Source organism: Momordica charantia (assembly GCF_013281855.1).
Source record: "Momordica charantia cultivar OHB3-1 chromosome 1 unlocalized genomic scaffold, Mcharantia_2.0 BLBB01000001.1, whole genome shotgun sequence".
In the NCBI taxonomy this organism is placed as follows: domain Eukaryota; kingdom Viridiplantae; phylum Streptophyta; class Magnoliopsida; order Cucurbitales; family Cucurbitaceae; genus Momordica; species Momordica charantia.
The window spans coordinates 350,757-370,489 of NW_028275157.1; the positions used below are offsets into that span (position 1 = coordinate 350,757).

Consider the following 19,733-nt stretch of genomic DNA (forward strand, 5'->3'; position numbering starts at 1 on the left):
ACTGAAGCTAGGAAGGTCTATCTTCATCTTGAAGTCATTTGTGTCCTGCTGTCCATGTGGACGAACCTGCACACCACGCCTATTGTGTTCAATTTCTAGTAGATTTTCTTCTTCATCACTTGAGGAATCAATGAAGGCCTCTTGTCACTGCCGAAATAAAGGGTTGAAATTGACTTCTTGATGGTATTGCCTCTGTTCTTGGTGGATTCTTGGTCCCAGATCTATTTCTTGAATCCTTCTTGGAGGAGCAGCTAGTCTTTCTTGTGCGTGGATACCTCTTTGATCATGTCTACGTGGTTCTTGCTGATTTCTTGTAGTGATTTGTTGAGGAATTCTTGTTGGACTTTGGTTTACACTCAACGTTTCCGTCTGTTGGTGTATCATTCCTAAGATCTCTTTGATCTCACCCACATCATTTTTTAAGCTTTTGATGTCCCCTTCGACCAACTGCAAGCGTGTGGTTAATGCCCGTGGTGAGAGAGCGGATGATTGTTCCGTTTCTTTGGTGGTCATGGAAGAGACGTCTCCCATCATTGGTTTCTTTCCTGCCATCGAGTGCCCAGAATTTCGGGTGCTTTGATACCATCTAATGCAATCTTGCACAAGGTTTTTAAGATGAATGTAATCTGATCTTATTAATAAGCAGAAGAAACCTATTTATAAAGGTTTCTGAAATAAACCTATTTATAAAGGTTTTTGAAATAACAAACTTAACAGTAACTTGAAGTTACTATTAATAAGGAGAAGAAACCTATTTATAAAGGTTTCTGAAATAACAAACTTAACAGTAACTTGAAGTTACTATGCAGTTGAAGGAATAATACAAATGATCATAACCTACCAGCCACGTTTACAACCTTATAACTAAACTAAAGACATCTACGACTACATCAGAGAGAGGTGGTCAAATCTTGGGAGTTTGACATACTAGGGCCCACTTGATAGTCGGAGGAGCTGGTTCGAGAAGGTGGAGTATTTATAGTTGGAGGTGCTGTGGATGTGCTTGTAGGGAGAGAAATTGAGGTCGTATTAGATCCTTCGGAACTCTCATCCTTGCGCACATCAGTCATCATGGCTGTTTTAACCATTCTGGTGTCAATCTAAACCTAGTTCTGATACCATAAAAAACTAAGGATAGAGACACCAGAGAGACATACACGAGAAAAGAGAGAAGAAATAAATTCTTTATTTCTCAAATTGAGTGATTAAAGATGAGGAATAGAGGCACTATACATAGGTTACAAGAGGAAACAAAATCTAGGAATAACCTCCTAACTTCCCTAACAAAAAAGGAGATTTATTTGCTAAATTTAAACACAAAATCTATACAACTTTGAAACAACTTCTAACTAAGTCCACATAATCTAAACTTCTAACTAATTCAATAGATGTGTAGTGGAGCATAAAGTTTTCGTGTTAGACTGAGATGTGAAGAATCGAACTAGTCCTTTTCGTTTAGAGGAAGGGGGAGGAGGGGCAATTTACTTCATCAATCTTGACAGGAAAGAAGCACTTTGGTTAGTGGACAATTTTTCAGACCTGTCTCTGTTTCCATCAAATCACAAGTTCTTTTGAGTCTTAAGATATGAATAAGATAGCAGTGGGTAAGAATTTTATTAACTGTAAACTTCTGAGCTATACTCCTAAATACGTTATAGATCTCTTGTAGCATCATAACTTTCTGTTTATATCACTTTTTGTCAATACTTTGTTTCATTTGAATGTAACAATTCGTCAATATGTTATTGCTTGTTCCTTTCACTCCCTTTGAGGGTTTATATTCTTGAACTTTTTTTCTTTATTTTCATCTATCAATGAAAAGTTTGTCCCTTGTATAAAAAAACAACTTGATTGATGAGGTAAATATAATATGTTGCAGGTTTTAAATAAAATAGATCTTCCGGGTGCTGATCCACTTCGTGTTATGAAGGAGATTGAAGAGGTTGGCACAAAAGATATGAATTGTTTTATTTCACGTAGCATCTTCTTAGCCTTTAAACATGAGGAGAAATCGAGGAATCATCTTTGAGATCCTTTTTTGTAACTCCATGATTTATTTTACATTTATTCTTAATGAATTTGAGTTATCAAAAATAGAAAAAAAAGAAAAGAAAAAGTATACCAGTATACTGATAGAACCTGCTCTATTATTTATGTATAAGAGGGGAAATTTACAGGGTTGAGGGAGATTCGAGAGCTCCCTTACCTCTCCTACACGTCCTTTAGCCAAGCAATTCCACAAAAAAGAGATGCCCACACCCCTCCCTTACAGCAGATTATATAACCGTTTCTCTCACTCCTAAAATTGCCCTCTAACTAACTTGGGCCCACAGGAACATTCTCTCTTCCCTTACTACCCCTCCTCCTAACATACTTCTTTATAATCGGGGGCCTATCATTACCCCCCTTCCAAAACGACACCTTGTCCTGGTGAAAATCTGGAAACTGGACTTGGATTACCTCAACTGGTTCCCATGTTGCATCCTCAACTGTACCTCCCTCCCACCGAAGGACATCCAAGGCGGTTGGCTGAGTTGCCCGTGTTCGGATGCCCAACACCTCACTAGGTTTGGCTTTCACGATCCCATCTGCCCCTAAGTGTTTAGGGAATGGTATGAGCGGGAAAGTATGGCCCACTGCTCTCCGTAACTGCGACACATGAAACACGGGATGGATGGCAGCCCACTCCGGTAAGCCCAACTTGTAGGCAACGGGCCCAACACGTTCCAGGACCCGATAAGGGCCAACGAAACGAGGAGCTAACTTGGCGTTAGAGCAGGGGTGCAGACTGTGCTGACAGTAGGGCCGAAGCTTCAAGTAAACCCAAGTGCCCACATCAAACTCCACCTCGCGCCGTTTGGCATTGGCATGGGCCACCATACGCTGCTGGGCCGACATTAGATGGGATTTGAGTTGTTGTAGCATCATATCACGGTCTTGGAGCTGTTGATCTACCAAGGAGACAGGGGAGGTACCGGCTTCATAAGGCAGAATCGGGGGAGGTGACCGGCTATAAACGACTTCAAATGGGGACGTTTTAGTTGAAGTATGGAAGGGGGTGTTGTAGCTGAATTCAGCCCATGCTAACCACTGTACCCATTTAGACGGTGTGGTCATAGTGAAGCAACGAAGATAAGTCTCAAGGCATTGGTTTACCACTTCGGTCTGACCGTCCGTTTGAGGGTGATATGAAGAACTGCGGTGTAAAGAAGTACCAACACAGCGGAACAACTCCTCCCAAAACAAGCTCGTAAAAACTTTATCTCAATCCGATAGGATACTACGGGTAACTCCATGGAGACGGACGACCTCCTTCACAAAAATTAGGGCAATCGAAACAGCTGTAAACGGATGTTTAATCTGTATGAAGTGACTATACTTCGTCAAACGATCCACTACCACCAAAATAGAAGTATAGCCCTCTGAGCGCGAGAGTCCTTCCACAAAGTCCATAGAAACATCCTCCCAAACGCGTTCTGGGATAGGCAGTGGTTGCAAGAGTCCAGCAGGTGCTAATGATAGGTATTTTGCTTGTTGACAAATTGAACAATTGGCACAAAAACGCCGCACATCCTGTCGCATACCCCGCCAATGGACCTCCCGATGAAGTCGAGCCATGGTTTTAAGGAATCCCATATGCCCGCCTGAGGGGGAATTATGGAACTCATGCAAAAACAACTGAATGGAAGGAGAAGAAGGGGATAACACCAATCGGTCATGATAATAAAGAACATTATGTTTGAGAGAGTAACCTGGGATTGTGGGTTGGTCATTCTGAAGTGCCACCATAATTTTGGAAAGTTCCTCATCTTCTTGGACTTCTTGTGTAAGTACAGTGGTATTAAGTCCCCCATCAAGGACAAAGCTTGCAACTCCGGTACCGCGGGCCTTCGCGATAGTGCATCCGCGGCTTTATTCTCCAAGCCGGGTTTATATTCAATGGTGAAATTGTATCCCAATAGTTTTGTGATCCACCTCTGGTATTCCCCCGGAATCATACGCTGGTCAAGAAGGAATTTAAGGGCTTTTTGATTGGTTCGGACAATGAATTTTCTGCCCAACAAGTAGGGTCTCCACTTCTGTATTGCCATGACCATGGCCATTAGTTCCTGTTCATAAATGGCCCGATAGCGTTGTGTAGCTGGCAAGGCATGGCTGTAGTAAGCAAGTGGCTGATTATTCTGCATCAAGACAGCGCCTAAGCCAACCCCTAAAGCGTTGGTTTTCACCACAAAAGCCTTAGAGAAATCTGGAAGGCCGAGAACAGGAACTTCAGTCATGAGCTGTTTTAACTTTTCAAATGCGACCGTGGCCTCCGGAGACCATTTGAAACTGTCCTTTTTAAGGAGTTGAGTCAACGGAAAAGCTATCATTCCGTAATGCTGGACGAATTTACGGTAGTAACCGGTGAGGCCGAGAAATCCGCGTAATTCTTTGATGGTTGTTGGGGTAGGCCACTCGACCATGGCGGTAATCTTCGAGGGGTCAGCCGCCACACCTTTACCGGATACAATGTGTCCTAGATACTCAATTTGGGACACACCAAACGAACATTTCTTTTCATTGGCCACCAAGTGATTGGTCTGTAAGGCTTGCAACACCAAGCTGAGATGTTTCTGATGGTCCTGCACAGAGGAACTGTAAACCAAAATGTCATCGATGAAGACTAATGTGAACTTACGGAGATAGGGTCGTAGGATGTCGTTCATGACAGATTGAAAGGTCGACGAGGCGTTGCGCAACCCGAACGGCATAACGAGGAACTCGTAGTGCCCGTCGTGCGTTCGAAAAGCTGTTTTATGCACATCACTGGGCTTCACACGGATGTGATGGTAACCCGACTTGAGATCAATTTTAGAAAAGATCGTAGCCCCGAACAATTCATCCAGTAACTCCTCCACCACTGGAATTGGAAACTGGTCGGGTACTGTGGCGCGGTTAAGAGCTCGATAGTCCACACAGAATCGCCAACTACCATCTTTCTTCTTAACTAAGAGGACCGGACTAGAGAAAGCACTCGAACTGGGTTGGATAATACCTGCCGTCAACCTTTCGCAAACGAGTTTTTCAATTTCATCCTTCTGACATTGTGGGTATCGATACGGGCGAACGTTCACTGATTTGACTAAGGAAACTAATTCAATAGCATGGTCCTGGGTCCATGAGGAAGGCAACCCATCCAACGGCCGGAAAACCCCCGCAAATCTCCCCAAAACTTGCTGGATTTCTAGGGGAATATCAGATTGTGTTAGTGTCGGTCCCTGCTCCCCACCCTTAATTACAGAATTCAGCTCCAGAATAACCCCGGACTTCTCTTGTCGCAATACCTGTAACATGGCTTTCAGTGAAACATGGGTCCGGTGGAATGGTGAAGTCCCCCAATGTCGAGAGCCACTGTACTCCGAGAATAACACCTGCATTGCCCAAAGAGATGGGTAAGAAGTCTCGGACTACACTTATATTGGGAAATACCAGTTTAACCTCTCGACATATTCCCTGACTTGCCACTTCATCGCCCGTGCCCAATACAACCCCGTATTTCGTCGTCTCGCTACGCGGCAACTGGCATTCCATAACCAATCCTTCATCGATGAAATTGTGAGAGGCCCCGCTATCCACCAATACCACGACGTCATGGCCCGCAATGGTTCCTCTCACCTTTAATGTCTTCGTCCGTGGGGTAGAAATTCCGATCAACGAATTTAATGACAGCATCGCCAGCCCAACGCCATTTTTCTCGTGTTCCTCCGCGATGGTGTCGATGGCATCCTGAAATTCCTCCACCCCTGCATCAGTTTCTTGCACCACGAGGACCTGCAACTCTTTTTTTTCATCGATGGCCCAGCGAAAATTTCTCATCACAACGATAGCACAACCCTTTCTCCCTTCTGCTCTTCAACTCAACGTCCGAGAGTCTCCGAAATTGCCCTAAAGGAGTCTGCGCGTCGCTTCCTTTGTTCGCCACCTCCCCATTTCGTGATGCATTAGCACGTGTGGAGCTAATTGAGACGGTGCGAACCGACCCGCTAGCAGACCCGGTGCCCTTAGTTGTATTCATGGTTCCAGATGACCCATGATTTACTTGGGCTGCTAGGGTAGTGTCAGACGTATTTTTATCCTCTATAAGTTGGGCCATGTGCATTATTTCTTTAAGCCCATTGGGCTTCATAACCCTAACTTCCTTCCTCAGGTCCTCCTTCAGTCCGTTGAGAAACAAACTTTCAAGGACAAATGCAAGTATGCTGTCGACTGGCCCTCCTGCTTCCTCAAATCACCGGCGGTAGTCTCTCACCGTGGTTTCCTGGCGCACCGCCATAAATCGATCGCACAACGTGCCCTCCAAGGTCGGTCGAAACCGTTGAAGTAAAAGCGCCCGGAATTCCTCCCAAGTCTGTATAGGTCGCTGTTTTTCCTCCCATTGATGCCAATTGAGAGCTTCTCCGTCCAAACACAAAACCGCCGCTTCTAGTTTCTCCTTGTCCGTTAATCGATTGATCACAAAATATCGGGCAACCCGATGCAACCATCCGTCTGGATTTTCTCCTTCAAAAATTGGTACCTCAAGTTTCTGCATCCGAAGATCGCAAAGTGGGGCCAAGGCGTTCGAGAGGGTTCCCTCGCTTGTGGTTGAAACACTGGTCGGAGTCTTCTCCCCGACAGATTCTGCATTTTCTGGTGCCTTTCCTTTATCTTCTCGGGCCTTCTCATCGACTCCTATTCTCTAGGACACGGCTGTCATCCATAACCTTATTTCTTCTTTGAATAACGATAACTCCTTCCACGACTCACGGCTGTCTTCTACAGCTGAAACCACTCCCGACAATTGTTGCTCAACTGATTCAACCCTAGACTCCATCCTTGTTACCATTCCCAGAAACAACCACTCTGATACCAAAATGATAGAACCTGCTCTATTATTCATGTATAAGAGGGGAAATTTACAGGGTTGAGGGAGATTCGAGAGCTCCCTTACCTCTCCTACACGTCCTTTAGCCAAGCAATTCCACAAAAAAGAGATGCCCACACCCCTCCCTTACAGCAGATTATATAACCGTTTATCTCACTCCCAAAATTGCCCTCTAACTAACTTGAGCCCACAGGAACATTCTCTCTTCCCTTACTACCCCTCCTCCTAACATACTTCTTTATAATCGGGGGCCTATCATATACCATCCTAATGACCAATATTTGGAACTATACTGTATTGAATAATTAGATTGGAGAGTATTTCAGATAACGGTGTAAGCTTGCTTCGTTTTTATTTATTTATTTGTGTGAATGCAAAAAAAATTCTTACTTTCTTACTTTCTAGAAATGAATACAACACTAGGCTAAATAGCAATTACATGGTAGAATAAAATAAGGAAAGAAGTAAAGAACACATAAGGAAAGACCTTAATGCAAATAAGGAAATAAAATACAAAATAACAACTGTACAATATAATTTAACAATTTGTAATACAAACTTGAGTCTCTATCCATTTATCCATTTGACTTGACTTAACCTTCTGATTTAATGAAAAATTTAAACAATGGTTTAGAGAAAATTTGCGTCACTTTAAAACTACTTGCATCAACATTAGCATAAATTAAGTGTATTATGTTTCACGTTTGTTGTAGGTTGTGGGTCTTGATTGTAGCAATGCAATACAATGTTCAGCAAAGGTTAGCTTTCAACTGTATTTTCTTGTTCATGGTAGCTCTGATTGTCTAATAAATGATCTGCTAGTCATTGAAATTCTATATTTGCAAGTATATTTGATAAGAAATGAGAATATGTTAGTTGAGAAAATAATATATAGGAATTTAGGGCTAAAAGTTCGCAAATACTGAGATTGCAGTACCCAACAAGACACTGATCTTGAGAGATTAATAAGAATGGAAAAATATTGAACTCCTTGGACCATAAGAAATATTACTTTGCCACTGAGGTGTACCTTAGACTAAATGTTGTTGTTGTCATTTTATTTATTTATTTTTGTTTTTTTTTTTAAATTATGGCAATTTATTGAGAAAAATGGAAAAAGATAGAATACACAAGGGCATAAAAAAAATCCCAAAAAGTAAGTCCGTCTAAATCTAAAGAAAGGGGCTCCAATCCAACAAAATAGCACCTAGCTTATAGTTAAAAAAAAAACTTAGAAACTAACCCCAAAAGGAAGTATTAAATCTAATAATCTCCCAAACATACTCTCCGATCTCTCCATCTCCACAAAGATTCTATTTTTTTTTCTTTGTTTTAACAAGAAAAACTTTTTATTGATTAATGAAAAGGAAAAAAATTGTTCAAAGGTACAAACTCCCAAAGGAGTGAGAGATATGGAAATAAGTAAAACAAAAAGAAAGAGTCTGAGACTAGTGGGGAGTAATAAATGCCTCCCAATTAGAACAAATCATAATGGATGAATAATTAGAGAATAAATCTGAAAGAGAACACCAATTTGAAGCTTTGAACTTAGTTATGCTGAAACAATCCTTTGGAGACTTGCTTTTGTCTTTCGATAATCCTCTGGTTTCTTTCGAACTACAACTATGAAAGTAAAGCTTTAATGTCATTGACCCACAAGAACCATGCTTTAGAACTTATCAATGGGCCACACAGGAGTTGAACAACATTTCTTGGGACATCTGAATCAAAAACCCATTGAAAAGAGATTTCAACAATTCCCAACATACCGAAGTGAAACAGCATTGAAACAAGATGTGGGGAAGACATTCACTACTGTCCGCACAAAGCACACAAATTGACAGGGATAATGATAATGCAGGGAGCTTCTTCTGAACAAATCAGCCCAATTTACCTTTCCTTTAATTAAAATCCAAGACAACAAACAAACTTTCTTTGTACATTTAGATTTCCAAATAGCCGAGTCAAGGTTTTTGATTTCTATGTTCTGTTTTGTTTTTTCTTTTTATTTTTTCGCTTCCTTTGGAAGCTTGTATCATTGACTTTTTTTCTTCCTTTTTATATTATCAATGAAAAGTTTGTTTCTTGTTCAAAAAATAAAAATAGCCGTGTGAAGGTCCTTCGGAAAAGATGGGGAAAGACGTGATTTGCAAAGGGAGCTACCAGCATCTTTGATCTTCTTCGTTGCTGAGAACAAACTTACTAAGCAATGCCGAGAGCTCTTGAAGAAAATTCCAGTCAACCATATCAAAGCTTTCTCAAGATCCAATTTAAGAATCCAACCTTTCTTCTTTCTGCCTTTGTAATCTTCCATAGCTTCGTTGCAATCAAAATTGGATCTAGAATTTGTCGTCCCTCAATGAAGGTGCTTTGTTTTTCAGAGATGGTGGAAGACAACTTTTTTAAGGCGCTCAGCTAGGACTTTTTGCTATGACTTTGTACAAAGAGGTAGTGAGACTTATAGGTCTGAAGTCTTTCACTTCAATGGCCAAGTCTTTTTTAGGTAAAAGGCATAAAAGGTTCTCCCTTAAATAAGCATTGAGGCGCTCGTTTTTGAAGAATTCTTCAAACGAACGCAAAAAATCCACTTTCAGGTGTTGCCAAAAACTCAAAAGGAATTCAGAAGTGAACCCACTCGACCCGGGAACTTTATTTTTCCCAAAGCTTTCTAGATTTCATCCTCACCGAAGTTTATTTCCAACCATTTACTGTCCTCCCTAAAGATTTTGTTATTACACTCAATCCAAAGCCCCCACAAAATAGTAAAAAAAACACGCTTGCCACAACAAAGTTCCCTTTTCTCGAAAAGGAGGATACAACATAACTTCCTCCATCAATACTTTGGGTCAATGGTCTTAAAGCCCTTATTTATGAATTATGGTTCGAGCGCAATCAAAGGACCTTCGAAGGGTTAAAAAGGCATCCGTTGGAATGTTTTCACATTGCCAAATTCAAAGCTTCTCAATGGTGTGCTCTTTCCAATCTTTTTGTCAATTACTCACCTAGCATGATTGATTCTAATTGGGATGCTTTTAGCTCTCCTTTGTAATTTTATTTATTTTGTTTCAACTTTATGTTTTATCTTTTGTATCCTTGAACATTTTATGTTCCTTTTCATTTATCAATGAAAATTTCGTTTCCTGTTAAAAAAAAACATAACTTCCTCCATCAAACCTTGGCAGTCCTTATTGTGAGCCCACAACACCCCAAATAGCTCAAAGAACCGCCCTCAGATATCTAGAGTAATTTGCAATGCCAGAGGATGTGGTCAAAATCATCCAAAGGGCCCTTGCAAACCACACACCATTGCGGTCCCCAAAAAGAAAGCGGAACACCTTTGTTTAGCTCGGGATGGATAGCAATGGCTGCCTGATGAAAACAAGCCATGACTTGTACAAAAAGAGCAAGGTCAAATCGGTGCGATAAAACCAGAACACTAAAGAAAAGGGAAAGGAGAGTAACCCTTGCATGAGCTGCCTAGAAGCCCCCAATTGCAATTGGTCCTAGAGGTTATTCTTCTCCTTGCTTGTTTGCTATGCTTACCATGGAGTTGACAGTATGCTTCCTAACCTTCTTTGCGTCCAAGCTGATATGGAGGGTGATTGACTCAAAGACAAGCTTATTGAGAGCATACACCATTGCAGCCCCCAAAAAGAAAGCGGAACACCTTTGAACACCTCTGTTCAGCTTGGGATGGATAGCAGTGGCTGCCTGATAAAAATGAGCCATGACGTGTACAAAAAGAGCAAGGTCAAATCGGTGCAATAGAACCAAAACACTTGAAGAAAAGGGAAAGGAGAGTAACCCTTACATGAGATGCCTAGAAAGGCACCCAACCGCAATTGGTCCTAGAGGTCATACTTATCCTCGATTGTTTCATTCAACACTACACGTTGAGCTATGTTCACCATGGAGCTAACAGTATGCTCCTAAACTTCTTTGCATCGGGGCTGGCGTGGAAGGTGAATCGACTCAAAGGCAAGCTTATTGGGAGGAGTGACCCCAATCTGATCATCATCGTTGCCATCGTGATTCGAAGGGATGACCAAGTCCATGGGATGTGGAGCAGACTACATTTCAGGCTCTTTTGCTTTACTAGCCCCCTCGACGAGCATATTCCTAAGAGCCGTCTACTCAGAGACAACTTGAGCAGGAATGCATCAGGTATCCTTGTCGAGGAAGAATGGTCATCCACCAACTTACACCTCTTCCGAAGTTGTAGTGGGGCTGCCTCCTCAGTGTTCACTTGCCCTTTGGCAATGTTGGTTGCCGAAGGAAATTGGTAGGAGTCGTGAGAGTAGAGCCAGAGCTGGTTCGACACAACGAGCACCTGTGCTGCAAAATGCACAGGAGCATTGACTGGGGTAGAAGTATTGGCAGCTGCCCTCCTCACCCTTAGAGTGTGAGCCACATGAAGTGGAAGGGTCATGTTTGTGCGAGATTGAACCAATTAGAATCAACAAGGTTACCCGAGGAGTTGGGAGGTGAGTCGCAACTGTGAGTAAGGCCGTTTGGGTCAACTATGAGTTTGCATCAAGCAAGGCTCGCCGAACTAATGATGACTAGGGGTATTTCCTGAGCTTTGTCGAGCTCATTGAGGCGAGTGAATGTGGTAGAAGCGGACTCCACGAGCTTAGGAACTTTACCTTAGAGAGCTGAAAGATAGAAGAAAGAGGTTAGAAGCTAACGAAGGAAATAGTCGAGGAGACTGAGAAGTACTAATCATGCTCTTTGAAGTAGAATAGCACGTACGGAATAAGCTCTTCCTTTGGAGGAGAACTCAACCAAGCACCCTCAATGAGAAACCACTCGTCCTTCCAGTCTCTCACTGAAGGGGGTGTGTGGAGCAGTATCGAGCCTCGAGGCATCAAATAAAGGCGCTTCCGATCCTTTTGAGATCTTTTTCAGCCCGTGCATGCAGGTGTAGCTGACTGACCGTCATCTTCTGGCCTTGGCCGTGCTAAAAGATGGCAAGGCCAACAACACCCCCACCTATTGGGGGCGAGTTGAGCAGAGGCGATTTGGGCTGCTAAAAGGTACCTTTGAGGATACAAGTTCAGGGGGAGCCTCACCCTATTTTCGAACATTTGCTTATAGAGCCTAACCCATCTCGTCGGAGGCTTGTCAATTTGTTCTTCTGTTGGAAGCCGGATAAGAATGGTTTCGGGAATACAATAAGTGTGGCAGAGGAGGTTAAGGTCATGAAGAGTCAAGGTGGAGGGGAAGTGGGTAACCTATGCAGTACTCGAGGTGGAGGAACCTCAATTGCTACCTACTCTATCCATTAGTGAACTAGAAATAAACAAGGGAGAAGTTGAAATTACCTCGAAAAAAGTTGGAGCACAGTTAAGGTTGGCAGAGTGAAAAGTTAGGAACGCTTGGAGGGGTTAAATGAGTGTCATCCTATAGACCTATATATATGAATCGAGAAGTGCCCCCCATCGTTGGATCCTTGACAATCTAAACGACCTAGATCTGGGAGGCAAAGAGGTGCGGCTTGAGCTCTGCACGACTTGCCTTTCAGCAAACGATGCGTGGCAGTGCAATAATGGTGCCACGCCTCGTCTGATATGAAATTGTTATGGCATCTACCGTAGACGACAGGTGGCAAACATGTGACTGACATGCGAAGGTGACATGTGTATGGCCGTGATGTCTGAGCCGACTCGAACACAAGGAGCTTGAATATGTCTAGAATTGGGGCTCATATTATGGGTGAAGGGTGAAGGCGACATGTGTACTACTCCCACAAGGGCACGTGGGCTCGGGCTAGGGCTAGGGCTAGAGCCTAGTCGAGATGAGGAGAAAAGGCTCGATCGGCTGATGAGCAGGTCAGCTTATCCTATTCCTCGATAATAGTTCGCTAGGCGAAAAATCTGCTGACATTTGGCGGAAGGACGATTCTGCTATCAGAGTATCCTTAAAAGTTGGTGTGAAATCGACTAACTGGTACTGACTCTGACCGCCCAAGCTCGTTTCCCCAAATCTTCGTCTTATAAAAGGGGGGCCAAACTTTCATTATAGGTACGCAATATCTTGCACCCAACCTCTAGCTCTCCAATTCGCTCTGCCGAACTAACCTAAGCTTCAGAGTGCATTTATTTGACCACTAAGTTCTAACTTGCAGCCACAACTTCTTGACAGACAAAGCAACACTATTCCACCTCGATTCTACAAGGCACTTCGTCTACTGCATTGTCCACGTCAGCATGTCCAGAATCTTGCATCAACAATATACATTTTGAAGCCCGATCAGCTTGTATTTGGGTTGTTGGTTTTTTCTATAAGGGCTTTTCTTATCTTAAGATGCTTGGCTAGTAACGGTTGGAAGAACTTGATCGGCTTATGATGTTAAATGAGTTTTTCAGAAGAAGTTTGGAGTTTCAAGCTGATCAGGCTTGAGAATCAGTTGAAATTCGTGCCAAATTTTTGCAGGATTTCAAAGATCTATTTCCAGAAGTTAAAGTTGGCGAACCCGAAGTTAAAGACACTTAATCCTATTGTTGGCTTTTATTATTGTTCTTATTTTGATTGTAATGCTCCTTGTTGAGCCTCTGAAAAGTTGTTTCTTGTTAAAAAAAAAAACATTTTGAAGACTTTAAAGATAACTCTTTGTTTTCTTCTTATTTTATTTTTTAGCTTTCGGATGGAGTTTTTTTTATAAGAAACTACGCTTTCATTGAGAAAAATGAAAAGAGATACAAGAAGTACAAAAAGGGCCTGCAAAAAGACAGTCTGAAAAAGGAAGTCCCTAAAGAAAAGGACAATTACAAAAGACCTTATAATCGAACTCCATAACGAAGTATTAAATCTAATGAGTTCCCATACATAGTCCATAGATTTCTCCTTCCCCTTAAATAGTCTATGATTCCTCCCTAGCCAAATACCCCATAAAGTAGCCTGAAAACAAGCCTGCCATAAAAAATACCCCTGTTAAGAAAATGATGGTATAACAGCACCTCCTCCATCATCGCCCTACAATCCCTTGCACGAACCCAGGTCATCCCAAAACACCTAAAGAAACGGAGTTATTTGGAAAATGACTTCATGTAATTACTTCCCTTTGTGGAATTTTTGTGATCTCTTCTCCTTTTATTTTAATGTAACTTCTTAACCAAAAAAAGGCTGAAAAGAATAAAAAATCAACTTCTAGGATAAAGAATCACTTAGAGCTAACATAAATGCTTAATTTTCTACCGTCTATCCAGTCCATTATCTAATCCGAACATAATCTACAAGATGCAGATTGCAGCATTCCTTTTACTTGTAAGCAAGTGATTAGACCTCTTCCCTTCTCTTTCTTATTTGTTGGCTTTGTATTCTAACATTGGAATTCTGAATAATCAATATTGCTGTCTTTAAAGCACCAACCTTTTCTGATTTTTATTCTTTTGTAGGAGGGGATAGGTATAACTGAAATTTTAAATGCGATTGTTGAAAGGGTTCCTCCACCTCGTAATACTGCTGATAGGCCACTCAGAGCATTAATATTTGATAGGTATATAGCTAAGCTTAGTTATCTATATTTGAGCTTATGGTAAATGACCTCTTATTTACACTGAATATCTTCAATTTGAAAACTCTGCTGTATCATATCCGTTTCATAATTTATGTTCTTATATCTTTTTTATCACTAACCAGAAAACTGATTTAGCACATCCATTTCATATACTTTTCTCTCAGTTTCTTCTTAGAAAAAAAAAAAAAAACAAGAAATCACTCAACAGAAAACTGCTTCCCTGTTTACATGTTTCTCTGAAAATCTGAAATTCTGTAGCTATACTTATTGTTCAATCTTGGCAACAAGTTGAGATACTTTCTTCCGTTCTCTTTTTTAGTACAACAAGTGAGGGTGGGGGATTCGAACTCATGACCTCTTGGCCAGAGACATGAGCCAATTAGCTCTAAGCTCATGTTGGCGATGGCGATTGTAATATTCCTTTTTGTGTTTGCTGATTGGCTCTTAGATTCATAAAAAGCTTGCTCCTGTCTTGTATTCAGTATGTATGAGGAGCAGATGCACTTAGGAGGACTTAATAAAAAATTGACTTGAAAACTCCCCTATATACTTCTTCAGAATTGGATTCAGACACTTTTTTTAAGTGGATTCTAGTAGCTATTAGCTATATCATAGGAATCATAAAATTGATAATCAAGGGGAAAAGCCCACCAAAAAAAAGAAAGAAATATATCGGAAATTACCACCAAGTAATAAGGTAACGGTAGCCGGTTGTGATTATACCAGCACCAATGCATTGGACCTCATTAGAACTCCGCAAGTGTAATAAGGTAACAATAGACAATACTCAGAACCAGAGACCATTCAGTTCTTCAAAAGGTTAGGAGGAGAGAGAAATAAAAAAAATGGAGCTATAAGTTTACTTTTCATCAATTTTGTTGGTGTATTTGTAATCTATTTTAAACACACCCACAGCTGGCTCTTCTACCTTTCAACACTTGGTTGTAGTCAAATCTCTACTATTTGTTCTTTTTTTCAATGCCAGAATCTGTAGTTTTTTTTCTCTCTATCTCATTCCTCAGCTAATCAACGCTAAAATCTGTAATTTTTTTCTCTCAATCTCATGCCTTAGCTTAAATTACAGACTTCACTTTCCTAATGGTTATTTTTTCAATTTCTTTCCGTCCGTACTCTTGGGAGTTTTAATAGGTTTCACTGAAATGGGTCAATTTTTATAATCTTGTAAGTTTGAAGCTATAATTTTTATCATTAAAAGTTGAGGTGTAGTTTTTGCAATCTTGTAAGTACAAGAGTCTAAGTTTTACAATTAAACGTTCGTGGGTATGCCTTTACCAATAGTGAGATCACTAGGTTCTTCGTCCTTTATTAGTTGCCATTAATAACTATGTTTTAGTTTTACTTTTCGCTGTCGATATTACTACTTGACCTTTGTTCTTCTGCCATCAAAATCTTAATGATATTGAAAGTTACAGATGTTATACGAGGCCACATTGTGGTTTTGCAGTTATTATGATTCATATAGGGGTGTTATAGTTTATTTTCGAGTTGTTGATGGGAGAATAAAGAAAGGCGATAGAATATATTTCATGGCTAGTGAGAAGGTAAACTTTCTAGACACTCTTAATTTTTTTTTACCCACATTTTGTTTCTTAAATCTCTTCCCAACAGAGAAGAATTAAGAATTTCAACTTTTCTCCATTCTAGCTGAACGTGAGTTGCTTTTGTTTCTTGCAGCATTTTTTCTTATTTGGGATCCTCTCCTCTAATACATTTAATACCACTATATCCACAGGACTATTTTGCTGATGAAGTTGGAGTCTTATCTCCCAATCAGTTGGAAGTGGGGGAGCTTTATGCTGGAGAGGTAAATATTAATTGATAAGAAAAATAATTATTTTTTACTTTGTAGAAACTAAGGTTTGAGAGAACCCGATAGATCTCATTCTCATTACTGAAGTCTATATATAGACAAATATACAAGGTTGACCTAATCCTAGAAGGGGAAGGTAAAGAACAAATGAATACATATTATTTAAAAGAATGTAAAACATACTAATATATACTCTAACACTCCCCCTCAAGTTAGTGCATATATGTTAATCATGCCCAACTTGTTAGAGAGATAATCTATCCGTGCTCCAGTCAATGCTTTAGTGAAGATATCTCCTAACTGCTCTCCAGTCTTCACATATCCTGTAGCCACCAATCTTTGCTGTATTCTCTCACGTACATAATGACAATCAACTTCAATGTGTTTGGTTCGTTCATGAAATACTGGATTAGATGCAATATGGAGAGCTGCTTGATTATCACACCAAAGTTTCATTGGAGTGGTGATGCCAAATCCCCATTCAGTCAGAAGCTGATATATCCATACTAATTCACACACCGACTGTGCCATGGCTCGATATTCTGATTCAGCACTTGAATGTGACACCACATTTTGTTTCTTACTTTTTCAAGAAACTAAATTACCTCCAACAAATATACAATATCCCGAAGTTGATCTCTTCTCTTCCTTAGAACTTGCCCAATCAGCATCTGAAAAACATTCAATATTAAGATGACCATTATCTTTATATAACAAACCACGTCCAGGAGCACCTTTCAAATAACATAGAATTTGTTCCAATGCGGCCCAATGGTCAGTCGTAGGAGAACTCATAAACTGACTCATAATACTGACTGGATAAGCTATGTCAGGCCTAGTAACTGTAAGGTAATTCAACTTCCCTACTAACCTCCTATACTTCTCAGGATCTTTCAACAACTCCCCTACTTTTGTAAGTTGTAAATTAGACATCATTGGAGTACTACGTGGCTTAGCAGCTAATTTTCCTGTTTCAGTTAACAAGTCAAGTACATACTTTCTTTGTGACAAAAGGATCCCCTTCTTGTTCCTTGTTACTTCAATTCCTAAGAAATATTTCAACATTCCCAAATCTTTAGTATGAAATTGACTATGAAGAAAAGACTTGAGTGATAGGATGCCTGATGAATCATTACCAGTAATCACAATATCATCAACATATACAACTAGTAAGATAACACCAGACTCAGATCTTTTATATAAATCAGAATGATCTGATTTAATCTTCTTCATTCCAAAATTCTGAATCACCTGACTGAATTTTCCAAACCATGCTCGCGGACTTTGTTTCAACCCATATAAGGATTTACGAAGGCGACATACCTTTCCATTCTCCCCATGAGCAACAAAATCTGGTGGTTGCTCTATATAAACTTCTTCTTGAAGATCACCATGGAGGAATGCATTTTTAATATCAAGCTGATGCAAGGGCCAATGGTGAATAGATGCCAATGAAATGAATAACCTGACAGAAGCCAATTTAGCAATCGGAGAAAAAGTATCAGAATTTTAAGGCGGAGTATCAACACACGAGGATTGATGAATATTACCATGTTCACTTAAATGGGAGCCAAGAGCACCAGAAAAATATTCCTTAACATTATCACTCCATAGAATTTTAAGAGAGCCACCAAATTGAGTTCGAATTTCAGCATGAAAGTTACGAAAATGAGAAAGTAATTCAGAATGATGTTTCATCAAATATAACCAAGTTACACGAGAGAAATCATCGACAAAAGTAACAAAATACCGAAATCCATTTTTGGACTCAATAGGACAAGGACCCCAAACATCAAAATGGGCTAATTCAAAAAGAGCATTAGCTCGTGTATTGACTCTATGATAGGAACTGAGACGATGAAACTTAGCAAGTTGACATGACTGACAATCTAAAGAATGCAAACTATGAAATTGAGGACGGAGACTCTTTAACACGGAGAGAGATGGATGACCCAAACGACAATGTTCTTCGAAAGGAGTTGGCACTCGAGTGCAAATGGTGGCTGTAGGTATTTGTGTATCAAACGTGTAGAAGCCATCAGATTCACGCCCTTTACCAATAGTCTTGTTCGTTGTAAGATCCTGAAATAAGCAATAACCAGGAAAGAATAAGACATAACAATTGAGATCACGAGTAAGTTTACTGCCAGAGATCAAACTAAAAGAAAATTGTGGCAAATTTAAAACAGAGGTCAATGAAAGAGTTTTGGAGAGATGAACTATGCCAGAGTCAAGAACAGGAGAAGTGGTGCCATCAGCTTTTGTAACATCAGGTAAAGATGTAGATGGTGAAAAGGTAGCAAATAAATTGGGATTTCCTGACATATGATTCGTAGCATGAGAGTCAATGACCCATTTTGACGCGGAGGAAATAAGACATTTATTGGTATTACCTGAATCAGCAATGACAGTAATTGGATTAGAGGATGATGCCATCAATGACTCTTGATACTGTTGGAAGTTAGCAACCTCTTCCGCAGAAATCGTTACCATTAATTTCTTCTCGATCATAACGTCAACAATATGGACACAAACAAAAACTGCACTGAAACAGACCAAACCAAATCTGAAGGAGGAAAGGGAATCGAACCAAACCAATTGAATATAGCTAAGTGAACCAAACCAATTGAACCGAAACAAACGAACCGGATCAGAACCGGTATAAATCAACCAAATCGAACCGAAATGTGACGAACCAGACCGAACCGAACCTGAACCGGATGAACCAAACCGCTTGAAACCAAACCGGTTGAATTGAACCGCTTGAATCGGATCAGGTGTTTTCTGAAACCAGAAACCATAAGTGCTACCCCACGACAACCAGAGGGGCGAAGGCGATTGGCGGTGATGGAAGCGCACGGCTACTGGCGGCGACGAAGGTACGAAGGACGGCGAGACGAAACCCAAGAATAGCAATTGGAAAACAGCAGCGTTCGGCGAATCAGCAAACGACGGCGGCAGCGGCGTCGGCGGTGAGCGGCGGCGGTGGTCGGTGGCGGCGGTGGTGGTAGCAGTGAGTTGTGTTGGATAGCAATGAACAAAACCCTAAGGGACAAAACCCTAAGGGACAAAACCCTAAGACACAAAACCCTAATGGGCACAAAACCCTAAGGCACAAAACCCTAATGGGCACAAAACCCTAATAGGCACAAAATCCTAATGGGCACAAAAATTTTAGAAGAAACCTAGAGCTCTGATACCATGTAGAAACTAAGGTTTGAGAGAACCCGATAGATCTCATTCTCATTACTGAAGTCTATATATAGACAAATATACAAGGTTGACCTAATCCTATAAGGGGAAGGTAAAGGACAAATGAATACATATTATTTAAAAGAATGTAAAACATACTAATATATACTCTAACAATTTAAACCTTAAAGGTTGATATTGGGATATACATAGGACCTACAAAGAAGAAAAAGAAAACAAAACCCTTGCCTATTAGAACAAGTAAACACTTATCTATTTGAACA

The 19,733-nt window shown here is 40.6% G+C and overlaps 1 protein-coding gene across 9 annotated transcripts in view; it reads left to right on the forward strand.

Moving 5' to 3' along the window:
- Positions 1-19,733, forward strand: part of LOC111024873 (Small GTP-binding protein) — an 83,102-nt gene that overhangs the window by 15,107 nt on the left and 48,262 nt on the right. For 6 of the 9 annotated variants that reach the window (XR_015788202.1, XR_015788201.1, XM_088118608.1 and 3 more), the window contains exons 6-11: positions 1,880-1,942; positions 7,621-7,665; positions 14,153-14,173; positions 14,305-14,405; positions 15,892-15,988; positions 16,180-16,251. Coding sequence is in view for 7 of the 9 variants with exons in the window: in XM_088118608.1 (XP_087974734.1) it covers positions 1,880-1,942; positions 7,621-7,665; positions 14,153-14,173; positions 14,305-14,405; positions 15,892-15,988; positions 16,180-16,251 (399 nt within the window). In the remaining 2 variants the exon portion in view is untranslated. The remainder of the gene's footprint in view (positions 1-1,879; positions 1,943-7,620; positions 7,666-14,152; positions 14,174-14,304; positions 14,406-15,891; positions 15,989-16,179; positions 16,252-19,733) is intronic. The other 3 variants (XM_088118603.1, XM_088118597.1, XM_088118609.1) reach the window with 3 other exon arrangements.